The sequence below is a fragment of the Parasteatoda tepidariorum genome, chromosome 1 (genome assembly GCF_982258835.1).
Source record: "Parasteatoda tepidariorum strain Cologne lab strain chromosome 1, Ptep-v5.0, whole genome shotgun sequence".
NCBI classification, from domain to species: Eukaryota; Metazoa; Arthropoda; class Arachnida; order Araneae; family Theridiidae; genus Parasteatoda; species Parasteatoda tepidariorum.
In genome coordinates, this window is record NC_141755.1 from 2921537 (window position 1) to 2945033 (window position 23497).

A 23497-nucleotide genomic window follows, 5' to 3' on the forward strand; every position below is an offset into this window, starting at 1 on the left:
GAAAATAGTATTTCATTATCAATCCTGATTTTTAGAGATTCAGTATTAAATCTTTAAAATGTTTACTTAACAATGTAAGAAACAATGAAAATTGAATCTTTCTTTTAATCATGGCATCACTCTAAAACAGTTTTTTAATAACTTTGCAACTTATAAAAGTTAAATAGAAAGAATTTTTGTACGTAGCATATTTCTGGATTAAATTATAAATTTAATTATAAAAATCAAAATCACTCAAACATTGAAGTTGTTTGTTTGACAAAAATGCTCGTTATAAAAAAATAATAAAGTAAGTACCATTTTAGAAATGATAAAATTGTTAATAACTGTTCATTGGGTATTCAAACAGTATACAATGAAAAAAAAATTATATACTAACAAGTGATAAATGGAAATAAAAACACAAGATTAATAGATTAAAGTTCTTCCAGTACAGTTCAACAAAGAACCAAAAAAAATTATGTATTATTGTACATTTACATCATCATTTAATAATTTAATTAATCAAAATATATCTATCTAAAAATGCTACAAAATATTTAAAAAATTAAAACACTATATTTATTAGAGTGAAAAAAAAGTAGCATCTAACTCTCTACACAATTATCTAATGTGTACCAGAACAAAATTTATATGCACTTAATATATTTATAATTTAAAGGGAAAAAAAATTTAAAATAAAAATTAATATTCTTCAATTTATACTAGTTAGAAAATGAATTACAACATTACATTAATAAATAAAACTATTTGTGTCTCTAAACATTAATCTACCACGCACCATAAACAAGTTCATCAACATTTTATTATAATAATTAGTTCATACACAAGAATCGCGTGACAGGCAGGGATAGAGAAAAGTGCAAAATATCTTGGACCATTCTCACATGAATTACGAAATATACAATTATCAAATTTTTAGGTGCCTAGGCACCCAAGCTTTACCGATAGGTAAATACATTTCCATCACAAATACATTTGTTTTAATAGATCATGACATCAAAATGTAAAGTTAAAAGCCTTACAAAATAAAGTTACGCTAAAAAATAAGCTAGGCTCTATTTAACTCAAAATATACACGTAAAGAAAAATATAAATAAGAAGACAAAACCAATAAACAGCATTCAAACAAAGAAAGGGTTAAATTTGTACTGTATATGAATAAAGCTAAAACAATAAAAAAAAGGTACATAGAATGTCACATAGATAGATATATAATCTTTAAGGTACAATAAGGAAGCGCCTTCTTCAGTGACAAAAAAATATAGAATAAAAGAGATGAAAAGAAATAAAAAAAGGATTTCAAGAAAATAAGAGACAACAAGATTGTTCCCTCACGTGATTGGTCAATCCCTTATTTTCGTGTAATTTTTGTTTTGTTACTAAAGAAGTACCAAAACAATTATATGTCTGATATTCTATGTATTTTTTAAAATTTGTTTTAGCTTTCTTCAATCAGCAGTACAGTGAAATATCAGTTATAAACATGTGTACTTAGGATAGTGCATTAAAGAAATTATCGAAGTATCAACCACAAAAAGTGGTCATAGAGAAGAAAGCAAACACTTGTTTAAAATTTTATATATTAAACAATAAAAAATTTGATTACCAATTTTGATTAAGTAAAATTAAAATTTAATATTTTTAAGAGTAAATAAACTTTTCTTACCATATGGAATGAAGAGAGTATAAATTCTAGCACTACAACATGAAATAAGAGTAAAAAATAATAATATTTATCTATAAATAGAGTAAGAATGCATTCAATTCACTTTACACAAGTTATCACAATTAAAAATGAATGGTTGAATGCAAAATTATATACAAACACGTACTTTATTTTCCAATTTAAAAAAGATCACTAAAAAGATTTATAATAGTCATTTCAATAAAAGTAAGGCTGCCCAATTTTTAAAAAACACTGATCACCTCATGCATTATTACACATTTTGTCCATTAAGCGCAAGCAAGTGCAATAAACTGATAAAGTGGTTGCACCATTTTATATTTAAAAGAAACATTTCATAAAGAGGTAAAAGGTAGTTAAGATGTTTATAACCGGTATGGAAACTTTGATTTTTTTTTTTTGGAGAGAAATTTCAAACAAGAGAACCAGAATGGAAAATACAAACAAAATCTCTCGCGTTTAAGAAATTATTAAAAACTAAATAAATAAAAGAGAAATTATGAACATGTTTGTTAGATTAAAAATGTCTGATACAATGAAGTAAATATTTAAAATGTTCGATTGATTTAAAATATTCATACACTTAAAGGTGACATTAAATATTTCATACAGTGAAGGAAATTATCCATACAATTGGCGAAACACATATTAGTGACAAGTGAATATTCACAAATCAGAGTGATTCTCATACAGTGAGTATTCACATATCCGAATAAATCTAAAACAAACATTTCAAGCACAAATTAAGCATTTGTTTTTGTTCCTTGATCGTAACATATATGCTATTTAAATAATCATATGTTTACTAAACTAATATAAATTGGCACATCACAGGCTGCTACCTATAATAATAATAATAAGTGATCAAATGGAAAGTTGCTGGTTAATCACAAAATAAAAGTTTTTTTTCTTTTTACACCTGAATTTCACCTTTCAGTAAGAGGTGGTCTTTTAAGGAACGGAATATATGCAGCTGCTGATCGGTTTTTAGCAACAAAACTTGCTGCAGTAACTTCTGAGGATTTGGAGCTCTGCACAAAGAAAATATAGTATATTAGTTACACAACAAATATAATAAGCCCATCTAGAAGGAAAAAAAATCATTTTAAAAACAGGCTAAATCCACTGAATTAAATGTTTCTGTCGTAGGCCATTAAGGAAAGGGATATGATTGTTTTTGTTTTCTAGTGGCGCCATGTATTGCAAAGAATTTTACTGCTGCCACACTTATACGTCACACCCGTTTATAGGGCGAATCCATTCCACAGATCCTGGTTCTGACATGAACTAGAGAATTACTAATCTCCAATTCAGTTCCCCCAGAGGTTAAATTTGTTAAGGGAGCATAGAGGACTTAATGACTCTTCAGATTTAACTCGCTATTTACTACACGGGGAATCTTCGGTCGGCTGAATTCGAACTCCTGCTCTTACGAGTCCAGCACTGTGCCAACCAGACTATCCTGGCCACATAATTAAATAAATAATATAATAGGTAATTGTTTTTAAATTGGCATTCCTATGTGCTTTTCCTATTTTTTAAATTGCAAACAGTGTTTAAAACTAAAAATAATTTTATAATCAGAAAATCATTTGCTTAAGGCTTTGAAACAGAATTTTTATTAAACATATTTTTCTTACTTTTTTCATTATTTTGCAAAACTTTAGGTCAAAATAAGTGCTATTTTAACGTATAGGTCAAAATAAGTGCTATAAACATATTATAGTATTTAGCATTTTAATAATGAATGATTATTAAATACAGAATGAAACATAGGTGTCTTTCTCTGCATTAATGATAAAATGTTGTAAACACGGTTCACTTACAGACAATGATTTTTCAAATTTGCACTTCTTTGCAGTTATTTAGATGCAAGAGAAACAGTTATTCATCACTGAAATTTCTTTAATTTACAAAATCAATTATTAATAAATTTTTGAATATGAATGAAAGCAAAGAAAAAGACTACTTTCTTCAAACTTTATAAAATCAGGCTGTTTTATATTATGAAAAAGTACCAAAATATATTTTTACTTGTAATTAGAACATCAGAAAAAATATATATAAAACATACAACATAATCAACTAATATTTTAAATTTATGGCAAGTAACAGGGGAATAATATTTTGAAGTAAAAAATTATTATGATAATTTCAAATGTGAATATTTTAATTAAGAAATGAAGTGAGTTCTCAATAAATAAAATTGAATTTCATTATAGTTATGTTTACTTTTAATGCAATGAAAAAAATTTAAAAAAAAATTTTGCTTGGTATTTCTTCAAAATAGTGTTCTGTAAAAGCTTTTTGACAATAGTAAGGGGTGCCATTCCTTGCTGGTAAGTGTTTGGAGCTGCTTAAACAGGTCATTTTAAAATGCTTTGCTAACAGAGCTCACTTTGCTCACCTGTTTCACCTTATTCTTCCTTAATTTAACAAATTTTATAATTTAATAATTTTTATACATTATATGCTTCTACATAAGTTTAAATTTTTCGCCTAAAGTATATGTACTAAAAAGAATTCTGTTAGTTTATGCTTGTACCCTCACTCCCCCATCTAAACATTTCTCTAATGATTCGATTAAGATCTATTAGTAAACATAAATAATTTTTCTTAGCAATCTTTTTCTAAAATAACACTTAAAATTAGAGCTATATTGTTATTACAAATTTGGTGAGTGTACAAACATTATTTAATATTTTTGTTCACGAAACAGGCTGATACATTTTAAACACAATTAAGAGCATGAAGCTGATTGAATAGCTTAATCATTCAACAAATCTCTTTAACTGTAATTTGTCAAACACTTTATTAAATCCTGTAATACCATCGTTCAATTTTTGTGTGTAGTTAGATATTAAAAACTACAGAACACGTACATTCGAATATCATTAACCCTAGTTAACCCATGAAACTGCCAATGGTTCTATTTACATTAATTTGTTTTATCACTTTTCCTGTCCAGCACACAGTGGAAAACCACCAGTCATTTTGGAAAATCAAGATATTGGGGTCAGTTGATATTTGTAATAAAACGCAACCATACAAATCATTATTTCAATGCTAGCTAGAAATTTAAATAAAGTGAGACACATTGTTTATATTCAAATAAACTAAATTATGTGTTGAAGAAAAACTTTAATTTCAACATAAATAATTTATAACTTATATTCGCTATACATCTTTTTTACACAAAAACTATTGATATACATAATTAAATAATCTATACATACTGTGAACTTAACTTGCTATGCTTATTTCATTTTTTTGAATTACAATTTATTACTCAAGCCCTTAAACATTAACTTCTATACTAGAATTTAGATAATTAGAATCTGTTTACTAACTTTTAGCATCTTCAACAAAAAATTGACATCTTGCCAGTTCAGAATTAAATATATGAATTTCATTAAAAGATATAAACTTTGAAATATATCCTTAATCTTAATAACTAATAAAAATTGATTCATCAAAAAGTTCATAAGTTCTTTTTTTTAAAATCTTCATAAGAGTAAACATCAGAAAAAAATTATTATTTTACTCTTAGTTTTCCTTTACAGTAAAAAATTAAAAAACTGTCAAAATAAATCATTTACTCATTTCAAAACTAATATGATATTTAAACAAAGTGAGATGTCTTGTTCATTTCCAGACATATGAGAACGAGGTTAAAAAGTCCCTAATTCCTTTATCATTACTTTCTGCTTACCAAAATATGAGTAATTACCTAAAAAATTAATGATCTCATTGCGAACAATTTTCATGCAAGAATGCCCCTTAAACATTTGTAACATAAACTATGCCAAATTTCATATTTTTTCATCCAACAATTTTGGTGTTATGAAATTGCGGACCCAATAGCATGTGAAAAAGAATTGAAAATTTTTTGAAGCCACATTGATGACTATTTTTCAATAATGTTATAATTTTGATCATAACAAAATTTAAGAAGATATATAATTTAAAATTCATAGAAAATTAAGATACAAAATACTAAAGTATAAATTTTCCGACCACTTCATGAACAAGAGAAAAATCTCCTTCAAAAAGCAGAAGTTTGCAAATATGCATAAGATTGAAAAAAATTATATCTGATATAATGATCATATCGAGAAAAAAAAAGTTAATCCACATGATATCTTTTTTCTATACATTATCCAAACAGTATTTTAATTTTAAAAAAATTTACGACAAATACGTACCTTATAAAACTCGAGATATAAACATTTACGAAAGTGGCCATCAAGAACTGGCAATCAAATCGATCCATAATTCCACCATGGCCGGGAATGATATCACCAAAATCCTAAAATAAAAATAGAGTCAATAAGAAAGGTAGAATATATGGTATCTGATTTATATTTAATATAATAGTAAATATAATAAAATAAAATTGTAAAAAAAAACTTAATATTTAAAATAGTCAAATATAAAAAAAATGACAAAAAATTATTAAAACAACTTAGACTTCCATAATTGGTTGAGTAAAATTAAAAGATGGTTTTAAAAATATAACTAGTACACAAATCAATGAAGCAAAATATGTCAATAGTGTACCAATGGAGCGTTTTTAATTCAACAAAGCTTACTATATAATTTAAGCTACTGCTTCAAACTACTAGCATGAAGTTAAATGAAAATTTCTAAAATATAGCAGTCTCTTGCAGTTTCAACACATTTTAGAAAATTTCAACTACAATTAACTTTAATAACATAGCCATCAATACAACAAGTAATGTATCATTGAAATTACCTTTATCTTAAAAGCCCTTTTGAATCCACTAGCAAAAAATCCACCAAATGGACCAATGATGGAACTGAACATCGACAGGGAAATGGAGTGAAGAACAAATGGATACATGGTTATCTTGGATGGGAAACCTAACTAAAATTAAAATTAACTATTTTAAAACTGACATTAAAATTTTACATGGGAAATTCATAGTAAAATTGCACACTAGCTCATCCAGGTTTGACTGAGAAACAAAAGAGGCTGCTGATCACATGTTGTACAGACTCCCTCACTCTTTCTCTCTCTATTTATATACCCACATAAGTATATATAATGGAAAATTTCATGCAATTTTGAAATTGGTGTTGGCAAAAGTCATCAACTTTTAAAAAAATTTGATTTTTTTCGATTGTGTTAGATATATTTTTTTTTTTTATCACATTCAGCAATTAAAGATCAGGTGAAATATTTTATTAATGCTTAATATTAATAAAAAACAGCTTGATAAACCATTAATCAAAGATATAGACACATCTCCATACTATCCTTTAAAAATGAAAATAAATGCAAAAATAAAGTATTGTGTAAAAAAGCCTATATATAATAGAAAGAAATTTAAAGACACTTTTATCACAATAAATAATAATTTATATTAATAATAAAATACCTTACGGCATACATAGTTCCATTTTATAAAAAAAATTATGACAGCATGCTATTTTTTTTATTTAAAAAAGAACTATAATTCATTTCATTCTACACAATTACATTGAAACTCTTTGAAAAGTTAACCAAGTTTTGACCGAAAACAATCTTTCTAGTTATTTTTCTTTTTTTCCCCTTCCCTCAAAAGGCTTTTTTCTTGAATTTCTCAATTTTAAAATTTTATAAAATAAAGAAAAGAATATATTTAAATTAAAAAATTCCTGAAATGGTAAAGGTACAAGCAAGGAAGGTCAAGAGTGCATCCTTGGATATCTACAAAATTAAATTTGTGTTTAATCATTAATACAGTAATAACTACACAGAACAAGTAAATATTATGAGTTCGCTATTATGATACATTTCTAAGTTGTCACCAAACTGCTAAGGTGAGAGAAACAAAAATTACTAGCCTATTAGAAAAACTTGTTTTGAAAGAAAAAAAAAATTTTATGCTTAAGAAAGCAACATGATAAAAGTTCAAATAGTGCTTTTTCATTCATTTATATCAATACAGAAAAAGGAACACCATTTCTTTCTTACAATTTTAACCTGAATATTTTTTTTGAAGTAAACCTGTGTTTAGCTACTGGCCAACTTATCTCCCTCCTTACAAAAGAAAAATTCTGCTGTTATTTTTAGGATTCTGCTGTAAAAAAATGCACTTTTGTTGATATCTCTTATTTCCCTTCTTAGCAGCATACTATTGAAACCAATATTCAGTCTCATTACAAGCGCTTCATTTAATTTCTTCCCTTGTATCTTGCAAAAAACATCAAGTCTGTCAAAAGAAATCTACTCTTCATATGCATTTTAAATTAAAATATCTGTTCTAAGTAAAAGGGCAAAATAATATTTCATCATTTAAAAGCTATTTTAATAATTATGTTTATTTATTGAAACAAAATATTCTATCTACCATTGGGAATTTTTACTGAACAGTAGAACTTCAATTATCTAACCCTCTCAAGACCAGGAATTGAAACTGAGGATCTTTTCATGCTGGCTTTTTAATAAGTTAAACAGAATAAGTAGTGGCTATAATAAAATTTTAAAAAGAAAAACCACACCTGTAGAATTAGTCGCAAAAAACAGTAATTGGACAGCATCCGGTGAAATGAAGGTTAAACTTTTAATGCAAATTATTAAGAGCAAGCATAGGATCGCTATTGTTTTTCTTTTATTTTGAACAACTCTAGTTCAATTGAAACAGAAGAACTAAATAATTTTGAAGGGGCAAAATAATTAACGTGATTAAACGAAATAATTGACGTGATATTGCTTCAAGGAAAAATAAATAAATAAATAAAATAACAATAGAAAAGGACAAAATTTTGAAGAGGTTTTATCTCTCTTCAAATTTTGCATTCTAGTCTTTTGGAGATGGTTGGTACAATAGTTGCTCCTAAGTCTTTTTTTTTATGTCGTTATAAAAGTAATTGATATCTAAGAGACATGTTTTACTGAGAGACATGTTATATTGAGAGAGATATTATGTTGATGATGAAACAAATATGGTATCACAATGTCTCTTATATGAAGATCAAGGGGGAAGAAAGGTTTCTGTCTATTTTTCTCAAAATGACAATCGGGTCTCTATCTGTTGCCAAGATTTTACTAAGTTTTGGTAAATCTATAATGTAAAAAATCAATTGTCCCTGAGAGTAATTACATAGTAAAGATGGGAGAAACGATTTGCTTTTTCTCAGAAGCAGCTTTCATGGTTGTTACTATTATTGTTTAACTACAAACACTTTGTTGTTATAGTTCTTATCTCCTGACAATAATAAAAGACAACAGTATTAAACACTTGTTATACTCAAACTCTGTGAAATTAAGATGTCAAATCAGTAAAAACAGTGTAAAAATAATGAAGATAATCTCAAATACATACCAGCCCAAAAAATGTTTGGAAAGGTCCGGGTAAGCTGTAATCAGTCAACTGAAAGAGTGGGGAGGGTGTACAGTCCATCGTTACTTTTTGTAAAGTCTCTGAATAAGCTATTGGACACACAAAATATTCTAACTGGCAAAGGAAATGGGACATCTGGAATATAAAAATACTTGAACTGAGAGTCCAGCAAAATAAACTAATTAGTTTTGTTTTCCTTTTGAAATAAAGTTAAGTATAAATGATCATTAAAGATGTTTTGAAAAGTCCAACTCCGAAATTAAAAATCCTATATTCTTACTTAGAATAATATCTACCCATAAAGTCATTAGGGTAGACAGTTTTATGAAGTATCGCTGTAGAACTCATTTTAACAAGAACCTAACAATCAAAACAATTTGTAATTGTAAAACCTGAGTCAACCAAAATTGTCAAGAAGTGAACTTGAACATGTTAAACCCAATGGTGGTTTTGATATTTTCATTCTACTGTCTTCAAATGATTACATTTTTTTTAATACTAATTGTGGTTTAGGCTAATCTTTCCTCTTATAAGAAAAGCTCAGTACGAGTGGTTGTTCTTAGCCTATCTAATTTTATATAGGTGAGTGTTTTGGGACACAAAAATCAGAGGATTTTTCTAACTGGATTTGAAAGGATAAAAAAATTATGACTTTCTATGAGCAGAGTTGTCAGTGGGTCAAATTTAGCTAACATTTTACAACTTTTAATGACACTGATCGTCAAAACATTAGAGTGATTTTTTATGATTGAATTTTGATAATTGCGTGTTAAATACATTATCTAAGATTTATCATTCCAAAAAAATTAATAATTTCACAGCTAACTGGATGTTCTTGGATGCAGATTACTGTAGTTTTATAGTTTTGTAGTAATGGTTGACTTTGTTTCTAAAAGGTTGACTTAAGCATAAAATATTCCTGCTATATGATCTCAAACTCACAAGGTTCCAAAAAGTATAGAATTTGGTATTTGAAAATTAAAAAGAAGACAATCATTGATACGAACATGTAGCCTACGAACTCAGCGCACAGCTGATCGTTTATAAACAAGATGGCATGTTAAAGTTGACCTAAATTTCTCCACATAAGCTAGACCGTTAATAACATGAAGTTAATTAAATACAACGCCATATCCCACATCAAATTTGTTAAAATATAATTCTTTCTCATCTACATCTTTTACTTAATTTAGATTTGTTATTTGTTTATGTATTTTATTGTAACCATGATATATTTTTGCTTTTTGTACCTGGTAACTTCAACGCATAATTAGTTTGTTTATGTTTTGCATGGCTTCATGTTAAGTAAGAAATATACAGTGAAAGAATATAGAATGTGCCACTTAACGATACTTGACATACTAGGCTAACTTGAAATAGAATGGAAAGAACAGTTGCTAACATAAGCAAATGCAACGCTTCAACAACCAATTAAGATTAAGATAGTCACACTGTGTCATTTGCAGGTATTCCATTATTTGAAGCTATCATATTAACATCTGTAAATATCTTACATTTACTTTTATTACGTCTTTATTAAATAATATCTTTTCATGACTCAAAATTATTTTCATTTTTGATTAAATAAATTTCTAATATATTATTGTCTAATCCCTTCCCTCTTAATGTTGAGTTGATGCCAATTTCCTAGCAAATCAGCATCAGGTAACGCATATTAGAAAAATTAGATAATAAAAAGGCACTCAAATGTATGACCATCAGTAGGTATAGAATCTGTTCCTGATTTTCAAGACTACAGATTCTGTCAGTTATTCAAAATTTGTGATTCTAGGCAAATGGCATAATTTGTGATCACATAATTTACAATGTTTCTCTTTATTAATTATCTACCAACAATCTACTAACAAGTTTTGAACTAGTTGGATTAAATGGGTGCTTTTTAACACTTTCAAAAGGAATGAAATTTGTATGAACAAATGGATACTTTTTCTGATAGCTGCAATAAAATAATTTTTAAGAAATTTTGAAAAAATCCCTTGTTACATTAGAGCTGGTATTAACAGATTCAGTTATATATATATATATTTTTAGAATCCACATTTAACCTTCATTAAGCATTTCCAGGTGTAACATAAGATCTCATTAATTTTTACTCACAATAAAATGGTTCAACTTTACTAGTAAAAAGAAATAATTTTTATTTAAATGAGCAAAACAAGATGATGCCTATTTAATAGGTATATTTTAAATGTTTTTCCAAATTTCAAAATTAATAAAAAAAAATTTCCTTACTTAATTTCGTATAAATTACATTTTGCTATGTTAGATACTTTTAAGAGAGTTAACTCCATTAGAAGCAGTTTTATTTTAAAGTAATTTTTTAGAGCTATTGATAATTGATATTGAAAGAATTATTATTATTGATTTAATTGAGGAATAAAAAGCAGAGAAGAATACATATTTATCTTGATTGATGCTAGCAGCTTAACTACTTCAATATGGCTCAAAATATTTTAAAAGAGTACACATTATAAAGACAAAAAAGATAAGTTAAAAAATCTTGAATTGCAAAACAATTTTTTTTTCTAGTTAGCTAAGATTAAATAGAATGAAGAAAAAAAAGACGAAACCATATAATTTTAAGATATATTTTCATTTCACTTTTAAAAATATATCAACTTTCAAAAATTGGGAGAACTGCATTATTAATAATTTTAAAAAAAATTTAAAAAAAAAAATCCTGAGTAAATTTTAAAGTTTCCAAAAAACAGAACACACAAGATATAAACATATATGAAACGATACCAACTTTGATCACAACAAAGTTTTAATTAATGTTTACATGGTAGAAAATAATTTAAATGCCTTATGAACCCAAGTCTCTAGAATAAAAACAAACATGCCATTAATAGAAGTCTTCATGAAAACAAAATTGGTTAGAAAATTTTAACTGGATTTATTAGGAACATAAAAAAACAAGCCTTCTATTATTTACTAAAATTAAGAGTCATAATTGTCAACTTAATGGAATTGATGCAGAACTTTAATGTAACTGAAGATAAAAATAAAGTTTAAAACTACATAAAGCTCCCAAGTAGTTCGAAAATGTGAGAATGAATGAAAATGAACATAAAGATTTTTATGTCTAAATACCTAAAAAAATAACGAAAATCAGAATGGAAGAAGTTTTAAAATACCTGTTGGCATTGTTTTAAAAAAATTTTTACTCACCAGCATTCCAAAAACAACAGTCGAAATCCAACCTCCAATAAAGCCTTCCCAAGTTTTTTTTGGTGATAGTTTAATCAAAGGTGTTTTACCAAAGAAAAATCCAAACATATAAGCCATTACATCATTGCATATGATCATTGAGACTGGGACAATAAACCTGTTAAAAATATATGTGATACAATTATATACAAAAAATCAATACTAAGACAATTGATGAAGATTCTACAAAAAGTACTTTATACCTTTGCAATTTTTTGTTTAGTCCAACACATATAACTTTATTAAGAATAATGAATAATTGATTTTTTCAAAGGAATTTCTACTTATATTACTCCTAAGTTCTTGTCTATGTAAGTACAATTGCCAATACAATTAATAGTAAAAACAATCGGCAGATATATCTTGTCGGATATATCAGGTAAATGGAAATCTTGAAACGTATTATTTGGCAGCAATGACATGTTAAAAAACCAACAGTTGTTATTAATTTGACTATGAAGTAGTTGAATAAATTTATTTGCAATCATTTTTGAAAACTACTGTTGTAACTTCTTCAAAACAAGTTTGTTGCATAGAATTAAATTAAGAAAAAAGAAGAAAAAAAAGCCAGCATAACCTATCATTATACTTTCAAATCAATTAAAGAACAAAATAGCTTAACCTTTTGTTTACAAGGCTTAGCATGATGAAGTTAGTTTGCCCCACTTATTGTACCAGCCGTAAGCAAAGGGTTAAAAAGTTTTTGCATCAGATTTGACTCTATTGACAAGATTAAAATTTCTAAGTTTCTTGACTAAATGTTAAAGGATTTTTTTTTAAGTAACATTGTTCTAAAAGTTTATATTCCAAAAAAATAATAATTGAAACCAATGTCAAGTTCAACATACTTAAGTATAAACATTGTTGACTAGCATTATTGTAATGTAATACTTAAAAACGTGGCTGTAACAATGTTTCACAACATGACATCAACTTTAAAAAAAATTTAAATACAGCGCATCTTTCTTTGCATTTTAAACACAAAAGCTGGAGAAAAAAAATTATGAATACATATATGAAGTAGGCATGTCAAACTTTAAAGTTTTGAACATCAATTAATTATTTATTTATGAAGAGAACTAGTTTTACTCTTTCTCTTCAGCATTAAGAATTATTTAAGAAATAAAACATTTAATGAATAGCAATTTTCATTTCTATTCATGGATTATGGTTTACTAACTCCTTCACCTCCCCAGGGTTTATAATTTTATATAAAGTGGGGACTGGATGGGGAGTATCTGATGGAAGAAGCTGTTTATCCATCATCATTTCTAGGCCATGGATTATTCATCTCTCCCCGAGTTGATAAATTAATACAAAGTACTTCCTTTACTTGAACAGGCTTAGTTGTATCCTATATATTGCTAAAATGTCAGATATTATTACGAACAATACATTTTTAATGAAAGGAATAAAATATGTTCTCACCATATGAGACCTTCAAACAAGTTTTGCATAATAAAATAAGACTGTGTAACTACTATAAGAAGTGTAACATGAGTCCAAGCAAACTGTAATGAAATAATTAGAAATTAAATCAAATAAATTGACAGAAAATATAGAACAATTTTTAATAAGCTCATTGAAGTCAAATCAACTTACTAGAGAAAACTGTTTCATATAATACTTTTTAACAAGACTGAGTACAAACCAGACAAATCCAGTGATATACAAACTGAAGGAAATAAAGCGATGATAAGTCACCAATGGTCTTAGGAAATCCTATAAATTGATAACACTGTTTTAAATAGCATAGCTAAACTATAAAATCACATCATGTTAGTTAAGGAAAACTAAAATAGAAACAAATGTATGCTAAGGTTATTTCATCAAATATCTGCACTACTGACACAATTAGAAAAAGATTAACCGATTAAACATTATTTGTATTTTAACTTCGATACTTTTCATAGAAAAACATTTTTTGTTGTAAAATTATATTGCAACATATAACAACCTAATAGACTAAATTCAGTTTAGCAAAAACTATACTTACAAAATATGATGTAAATAAGAAAAACAAATAATTATAAAGATGACTTCCCCTCATTAAAATGAATACATTCCACACAAAAATTGTTGCAATTTTCAGAATGTTAGCAACAATTAGTTTCAAAACTATTTTGGGACTTTTTTCTCACGTTTTATATAGAGTAGATCTAATGATCAGGTTTTCATGTGTACCAAGAATCTTATTGGGTTGAGGGGGTGGCACACACTTGATATACTAAATTAATAGTACAGAATATAATAAAGAAACAAAATCAGTCACAAAAATATATATTTTTTTAATAAAGATAGCACTTTCTTTCACAAATTCAAATAAAAAATTCTCAAAATATAGGAGTAGAGGTAAAATTTATATTTTGAATCAAATCTGTTAAATAGTCTTAAAAGATAAAACAATTCACAATTTCAAATTTTATCAAAAAATGAATGCATTAAAATTAATTTAATTAATTCAATTTTAAACAGCAAACATTCAAATCTAAGTGCATGATTCTTAAACATTAATAAATTTAAATGCATAGTAGGGATGGAACAAATAGTAAATGGGCTGATAAGCAAAATATTTTCTTTTAAAAAAACATTAATAAATATTAATTTTTATATATAAATAATTTTTGTCGCAATTGAAAAATAATGAAAACTTAGCTACATTATTGATATTGGGTTAAGGGAAAAAAACTAGTATAGTTATCCATTCAAAATATTTAAGATAAAAAAAAACTGATTAACAGTTATTAAAAAAAGGAAATAAATTGTTAAAATTAAAAAAAAATAGGGGAAAAAATGCCCACAGAACGTTAAAAGAAGTACAGTTTATTAAAAACGCTTTTAAAAATGCCAGGTTACCTTAAAAGACGCCCATAAAAAAGATAAGATACAAAACCAAAACCAAAAAAGAAAAAAAAAAAGTTGATCTTAATTTTTGAAATAAAATTTTAAAACTGAACATCTGTTTTCCAATTACTGTTATTGTAAAGAAAAAAATAAAGTTTAATCCAAACCCTCTTAATTACTGCATCATAATAAAAACATATATTAAAACAAAAGTTTTGAAAAAAAGAAAAAAAAGCTAGATAGAAATTAAAAGAAAAATTAATTTAATTTTTTCCTTTTGACATACTTTTAAAGAAAAAGTGATGATAAAAGAATAGAGTGATTAGAAACTCTCTTTAAAAAATCCTGTGACACAAAAAAAAAATGCAGATAAAAATAAAAGTTAATAAAAAAAGCCATAAGAGAAAAAGAAAAGAATTGTTCTTAGTTCTTAAAATATAACTCTAACATTGAAAACAGCAGCTTTCTATGTTATCTGTCTTACTGTGTAAGAAAAAAAGTGATAATAATATAATATAGTCTATCAGAAACGCTCCATCTAAATGCTGCACTATAATAAAAACAGAAAAATAGCTATAAAAAAAATTAAGAACAAAACATTATCAATTCTTCCAACACAAACTACTGAAAAAAAGATGAAATTGGTTTACTGGAATTTAAAATAAAAGAAAAATAATAATAAAAAAATCAGTAGAACAATCTCATGGTTGAGTATACCTTAAATTTTCTATTTGTTTTTCAGAACATAAATTTGCAAGTTTTAGAACTTAACAAACATCTGCAAAAACTGTATAGTGAAAAATATTTTTTCGAAAAATACTTTGCAGAATATTTGGAAAAAAATGAGACAAACTGAAAATTCTGCAAAAGGGCCGAATCGTGGAGATAAATTCCTTATATCCCTAATGCAAAATATTCAAAGTTTAATATTATATTTACAAAATAATTAAAAAGTATTAAGCTAATGTCTGATTACTTTTAATAAGTCTTGTAAAATTTCCCCCAACAATATTTTTTTCCTTGCTATAAAATGATATAGACATAGCGAATGACAATATTTTAATTTCGTTTACTTTTTTGAAAACAAAAACAAGTACTATATTAATAAGCATTTTTAAATAGGCATCTATTCTAATTATTTTTAATTTCTACATAGACTTGTAAAATTATTGAAACTGATAAAAAATTTATAAGTGGGAAGTTTTTTTTTCTTTTTTTTTTGTGAAATTAAAATTTACATAGCTTTATTTTCGCAAGAGAATTCTGTCTGAGATGAGGATAAAAATGCTAACTGAAATTTTTAAAGATCAAAATGACAGCACAAAGCAAAATAAATAGCACATAAAATTATTTTAAAATTACAAATATATTCCACCAGTGATAATACAAATATAAAAATAAATTATTAAGATTGATGGAAATTGCTCACTGCTCGATTGAGAAGAACTCCAAAATAATCCACAATAGCTTCACCATGTAGGAAATAATTGGAAGTGATTAAAAAGTACCACGAAAGGGACCGGAACCATGGTAGACCATGAATGCGATATACTGCATACCCAATTGATATAATTTCTTGGAAACATTTGACTTGCACAACTAAAGTCTGAAATACAAATTAAACATTAAAAAGAGTTTCCACCTGCATACAGTGAACTATTTACACTGCATATGATGCTGATTAAATTTACAGTTTTAAACATACAATAAGTTAAAAAAAGTAAAGTATACATAGAAAAGGGTTAGATATGCTACGAAAACACATACATGTGAAATAAAGGCTTAACGTGATATTTATTGAATTAACTCAAGACAATGTTGTACAGGGAAGGGGCACTTGATTGACTACAAGCTGAATCTTAGTTCGGAACTACAGACAGATGAGTGCACAATTAATGAGTTTTGTTTAAAAGTGAATGATACCATTTAAAGAATGACTATCGTAAAATTTATGGATGTAAAAAAAAAAAAGTTTTGTGTGTGCAAACTTGCAAAATTAATTTCATACTTAATGAAATAACACATGACAATGTTGTACAATTATGGGGTACTTGATTGACTAAAAGTTGAATTTCAGTCATGAACTACAGACAGATGGTGCACAATTAATGAGTTTTGTTTCGATATGAATGAAATCATTTTAAAGAATGATTTGTAATTTTAAGCTTCAGTAATATTTTACCCTAAGCCCTAAGATTTTGATGACTAAATTTTTGTAAAGAACTTTAAAATGTATGATGACAATTTAACCCCTTCGAACATGGCTTTCAGTATGTTGGACAATAACTTTAATTCATATTAACTTAACTGATAATCATCAGACTGATGATGATGATACTTTTGATCTCTAAAGGGGATGTCTTGAAGCTACAGGGCTTATTCTAACTGAAGGAGAAATCTTGAAGGTATAGGGCATATTCCAAATGAAGGGAATATCTATAAAAATATTCTGAATAAATGATACTTAGAGAGAATGTTGATATCAGGGCAAATGAGTCACATAATAGTTCTTAAGAGTCTTTTGTAATGTCTAAAATTAAATCATAATTTCATCTAATATATAAAATTTTTGACTGTCATTGTTAGACTAAGTTTAAACATATTTCCAAAGTGTATGACACCATTTTAAAAAATGACTCTTATACCAAAATATTGTTTTCCAAAGAATGTAGGTTTTACTGTGTAAATGCATAAAATTATTTTCTAGAGTATACAATAAAGTTAAAATTTAGTCAAAAGAAAATATGACAAAAGAAAAAAAAACTATCTGCTAATTTCAGACAAAATTGCAAATCATTTTTGAATTATATGTAATCATTTTTTCATTAGCTTGTTTTCAGGATCCTGACATTGAAAAATATCCACTAATATTAAATTTTTGAGCAAAACAGTTTGAAAAACAATTTACTACAGTAAAATTATTATTTTCTATAAAAAAATTTATGCAGCAACCTAAAAATTATATTTTTTACAAACAATGTTATATAAATCAAATGATCTGTTGTGCACCTGCCTCTTATGCTTGATTATTTTTTCTTTTCGCCAACCACTTTTAGCTCATTTTTAATGGTGTGCTTTAATCCTATTCTGAAAATGCAATCAAATATTGCAACCCTATAAAATTTGTAGTTCAATTGTATCACGGTAGTTTTTAACACAAAATATGCATTTCATAGATAACTGCAGATTAATATCATATGTTAGCCACAGGTAAATGTTTTGTTGTGCGCCTGCACTCTATAGCAAAAACTAAATAAAATATTGCAAACTCATGAAATTGCAAGCCAACAGTGTAGGGTATACCGGGCAGTAGCATTTAACCTTAAAAAACATCAGTGAAGCATTTAACCTTAAAAAACATCAGTAAAAACACCAGTGAAAAATATAATGGCACTGAAAGAGCAAAAGTAAAACCCAACTATTAAAAAGATAAGCATCTATTATACATATAGATTGTACATTGAGAAAATAACTTATTTTATAATGATAGACATATTTTGTTATATCTCTGCTCCAAATTTCATAAAAATATAACAATATTTAAACACAAAATTATTATTTAATGACTGTAAACATACATAAAAAAGATATAATAATAAACAAGTTGAAGTAATTCACGTTTAAAAAATTGTATCCTATTTTTTTCTCTATAATACTTATAAAAAATACATTATAACAGTTTCTTATTCTCTTTTAAACAAATTCACAACAAAAGTGTGATTAATTAATGACAAATTAATTAATTACATACAAAAAAATTTACAACTTAACGCACACGCAACTTGTAGGGCCATTTAAAACAAAATGTCTGTAATTAAAATTAGTCTCGTACTTGCATCATTTCAAGCAATTTGTACTGCACATCACTTCATAACTAATTTTGAACATTCTTAATTTATCTGTGTGGTGTAAATAGATTGAAAAAAAAAACTGGGCAGTTCCTTAACTTTAAAAAATATCAATAATTTAAAATTTCTTGGCAAGTTTATGTCTGTCTATCAAACTTAAAATATACATGGATTACTATTTTGTGTAGCCTATTATTTCTAACTCCACTCCCACTCTTTGAATCACTACATCACTAAAACCCAATTTTCTCACACTGAACAATGATGACAAAAAGAGAGTAATTTAAATTTATTTATAAAATTTTTTTAAATTAAACTTTTAAATGATTAATTATCAATCATTGATGGGGAAAAAGAGGAGAGAAGATAAAAAAATAATTTTGTTACTTGAAAAATATTAATAAATCTCTCAAAAACTTATATTCTAATAATTTATGTTTCACAACTTTTGTTTATATAATAGGTACATATATAGATTTTATAATTAAAAAAACAAATAAACTTACAACTGCAACCAAAGCTAGAGGTCCAGCCCAAATAAGAGCAAAAAACCCGAATATCATAAGCCATGTAAAAATTCCACGAACTATCCAGTTCCTCCATCTGGAAAATTATTTTTAAAAAAATTAATTGAGATTTAGTAAAGAATAGAAAAAATAAAAAAAAAGATTCCTTACCTTGTTGGGAGAGTTGATAGTGCAGAGTCTAATATTTCAGTTGTTTTATCAGAGGCCTGAGGCAGTTGTTTCACAAGAGATTCAACAACCGCTTCATCTGGAATGTGCTCTTCATCAGAATCATCAGCATCTTCATTCTTTACTTCTTCCGGTTTAACTGACTGTCAAAGTTTTAGAATTATTAGAACTCAATTTAAAACATAATTATTGATAAGTACTTGAATAATATACTGTCTTTTAACAGTGTATAATACATATATTTAAACTAGAAAATAGAATATACTGTCTTAAATGTGACTGAAGGTAAACTGTTAGACTCATAATGAGCAACTCTAAAAAAATAGTACTCTTTGAATAATATACTATATCTTATCTTTTAATTATAACATAAAATATACTATCTTTTAACTATCTTAAATAGGACAGAAGGTAAACTGGTGAAACGAAAACTCAATTAAAACTAAATATGAGCAACTTCTGGAAATGGCCAGATGAACACTTTAAGATTGCTCTAAGAAAGAAATTATTCTTGGTGTAAAAATGAGTGCACTATCTCCAATGGTAGCCACCCAGCTTCAAATGAATAGGTACTTGCTTGTTTAGAAAGTAATGACAGGTTATCCAGATAATACTATGAGTAAGGAAAGGAATGATATGGGAAAATATTTTATACTGTTCAAAACTTTTAAAATCTTAAACCAAAAAATAATCTGCAAATATACAGGCTAAAAAGAGCATTTTCAAAAATTTCTGTTGAATTAGAAAGACAAAAATACAACAATAACAACACATAATTTTTAATTTACTTCCACTTGTATTTATTTTTAATTTGGAACACGATGTCAATTATGTGATAAATTATTAACTTGAACATTAAAAAATTTATTTTTAAATCTTGATTAATATATTAGAAATAAGTAACAATAAGTAAACACTTTGTTCCCATTATTCTCTGTTCATATATTTTAGCTCAAAATATACTTATTTTTGAAATACATTTTTTTAGCTAATTTCTTTCATTGATTTACTTAAATTTATTCATTAAAGAGACTACAGTTTAAACAGTATTACGTAGTTTCTTAATTTTCACAAAACTAAAAATGATCAAACAGAAGAAATCTCAAAAGCATAGTTAATTGTATTGTTAAAACTGTTAGATCAGCAGTTTAACTAAAGAAAAATCAACAAAAAGGTCAGAATTTAAGTTCATTTCTAATCTTTTCCTTAAAAATAGATACGAAAGATAAATAAACTCATATAAAGCAAATATTAATGTTAAGGGTACTTACAGGTTCTTAGATATTATTTTTTTAATGTAATACTATTTTGTTTACACTGAGAATAGTCAATGAAATAAAATGATAAGAGTAATTTCTAAGCATGTGTTGTATATTTTCTTAATAAAATAAGAGGTCGCAATAATATATTGAAAAGAAATTTTATTTTTTAATTTTAAAACTAACTTGGTTAAAATATACTTATAATTCATTATTAAACAATTTTTTGATTCTTCAAAATAATAAAGGCTTAAAAAAATAATATATTTTTATTTAAAATCCTTTATAAACACAATTTTGAAATAATAATACAAAAAGTTTAACCAATTAGTTACTAAAAACTGTATTTTCAAAACGTAAACAATACATACACTTATTTACCCCAAAGAAAATTAACAAAACCATTACCTCACGAATTCATGCTGTTAGTTTAATAGTTTAAAAAAAATATCAATGCGAGACTTACTATATCAGTTTCGAGGTTTATAAAAGCAGAAAATCTCCGACGAATCCCAAAAATATCATCGGAAGCCATATCATGTCCGATGGCCAAGAGCCGACATGAGCTTCAATAGCTTCATAATATTAAATCTAAGTAAAACATGCAAATTAAAAACAGTAGGAAGCAAATACTACTCGTCGGGCATGGATCTTAAATTAAGGATAAATTAGATTCAATGTATATGCTTCTTACGTCAACAGGAATAATACTTCTGTCAGAAATGTTGACTTCCTGAAATAAAAAAAAGCGAAGGTTTGTTTACATTACTAAACTGAATTAAAAAACAGATATTCACCTCTCCAGCGCCCATTTTTATAGGTTCAACATTACGCTGACGTAATTCAGCCATATCACGTTTAGTATTGAGAAAATTCTGTAAGTCAATAGATTTAAAATATAAGGAATTCACTCAGTCTGAATTTTTCATTATCGTAATCCCATCAAACAACAAAGCGAAAGTGCTGCTGCAATGCCAAACAGCTGAAAGTGTTGCCATACGAAACTTTTCTATTTTCGATTAAATAATCCTCCGAAAAACGCAGTGGCCAAGAGATTATGGATTCTGATTTTTTTTTTTAATTTTTTTTATTATTTAGTCTATGGATGGTGTCTATGGATGGTATCTATGGATGGCGTTTTCTACACTAGGGAACGCTGCAAGCTTGGTACCGCCTAAATTTCTGGGTTACTGTTTCCGTTGTATTTTAAAGCCATTTGGCATCATTGTGTTTTGAGATTCCTGCAAACAATGTATTTGATTACTTATTACTTGTGTTTACAATGCTAACAATACTGGTGTTTACAATGCTAAAAGTGTTAACACTAACGTAAGATGGTGCACAGCTTGCAACAAGAAGAAACATTAATAAACTTATGGAAAGAGGCCATATCAAGATTGCCAAAAAAGCGAGTTATTCAAAATCTAGCAACCATGTCACCTTTTTCAACAATATATCTCTAAAAAACTAAAACAAATTTTCACTTCAAACTCACCAGAATTACATATTAACATTAATATCGTATGAAATATGGCAGATTTGAGCTCAGAAATTATCTAATTTATTTCTTTTATTGAAAACAAAATTATTCATTTGAAAACATCGCCTATCAGAATAACATGTAGTAAGCAGCTGTAAACTTTTTAACCGTAACTAGAGTAGGTGCCGAGTTCGAGATTGGCATTGTTTACATTTCTATTGAAAACACCACCCATAGATATGTCTAATTTGACGTCATTTCCCTTACCTGTCCACTGGAAACCATCAATGATCAATCTGTAACAGATGCAACCACTAGAAATAGATTGAATGGTAAGAAATTGATTGAATGATAGTGGTATACTGATTTAATTCAGTCTCTGACTTGGACATCTCTGCAGTTCATTGAACGAAAGAAAGGTTAAATTTTACGCTTATTTCCTTTGGAATTACAAAAGAATATTTATTATTATTATTATTATCTACCTCCCGTAAACTTTTTCCGTAGTCGAAGGCTCCTGTGTGAATCTAGTTTCCAGAAAACACAGGCGTCGTTAAAGGGGGGGGGGCTGGGTATATATGCCTCTCAATAATTAGAAATCCCAAAGTCTCACTCAATATGTCACATAGATAACTAAATTTTTCATTCATCATACACGATTTCATGAAATGTGAAACTAATTAGTTTTTTTAATTAGTTTTACATTTGATTACATTAAAGAAATTAATTTTTTTGTGCACTTACGGAAATTGATTGTTATTGTTGTTCATTTACGTCGCACTAGAGCTGCACAATGGGCTATTGGCGACGGTCTGGGAAGCATCCCTGAGGATGATCCGAAGACAGGCCATCACAATTTTGATCCTCTGCAGAGGGGATGGCACCCCCGTTTCGGTAGCCCGACGACCTGCACGCGAAGTCGAGCACTTTACGGTAGAACAGTTTAACGAGGACCAATACCGCACACTCTCGATCCCTACGCAGGCTGATCCAAGTGGTCACCCACCCGCACACTGACAGTAGCCAGTGATGCGATCTGTTGGGAACCGTGTCTTAACGATCAGTCCACTGCGGGACATACGGAAATTGAAGAAATATTTTTTG

The 23497-nt window shown here is 27.2% G+C and overlaps 1 protein-coding gene across 2 annotated transcripts; it reads right to left on the bottom strand.

The window, feature by feature from the left end:
- Positions 1-785: 785 nt before the first annotated feature.
- Cds (CDP-diacylglycerol synthase) lies at positions 786-21934 on the bottom strand. 2 transcript variants are annotated; one of them, XM_071188366.2, is made up of 12 exons: positions 21608-21878; positions 21380-21504; positions 19637-19797; positions 19466-19562; positions 16541-16717; positions 13870-13989; positions 13696-13778; positions 12229-12385; positions 9019-9171; positions 6444-6575; positions 5893-5996; positions 786-2718 (listed from the first exon to the last, which is right to left on the bottom strand). In XM_071188366.2, exons 2-12 carry the CDS (start codon positions 21446-21448, stop codon positions 2601-2603), a joined length of 1371 nt encoding a protein of 456 aa, XP_071044467.1. In that variant the 5' UTR covers positions 21449-21504; positions 21608-21878; the 3' UTR covers positions 786-2600. The 2 variants fall into 2 exon arrangements, with proteins under 2 accessions (XP_071044467.1, XP_015912789.1); XM_016057303.5 differs by lacking the exon at positions 21380-21504 and having other exon boundaries at positions 21711-21934.
- Between the last annotated feature and the right edge of the window lie 1563 nt (positions 21935-23497).

Coding starts and splice junctions, on each gene's coding strand:
- Cds (XM_071188366.2), bottom strand. CDS start 21,448: ATGGCTTCCGATGATATTTTTGGGATTCGTCGGAGATTTTCTGCTTTT. Junction 13,990..16,540: donor GAGTTCTTCTCAATCGAGCA/GTGAGCAATTTC, acceptor ATCAATTTATAG/GATTTCCTAAGACCATTGGT. Junction 6,576..9,018: donor TCCAAACATTTTTTGGGCTG/GTATGTATTTGA, acceptor TTTTAATTTTAG/TTAGGTTTCCCATCCAAGAT.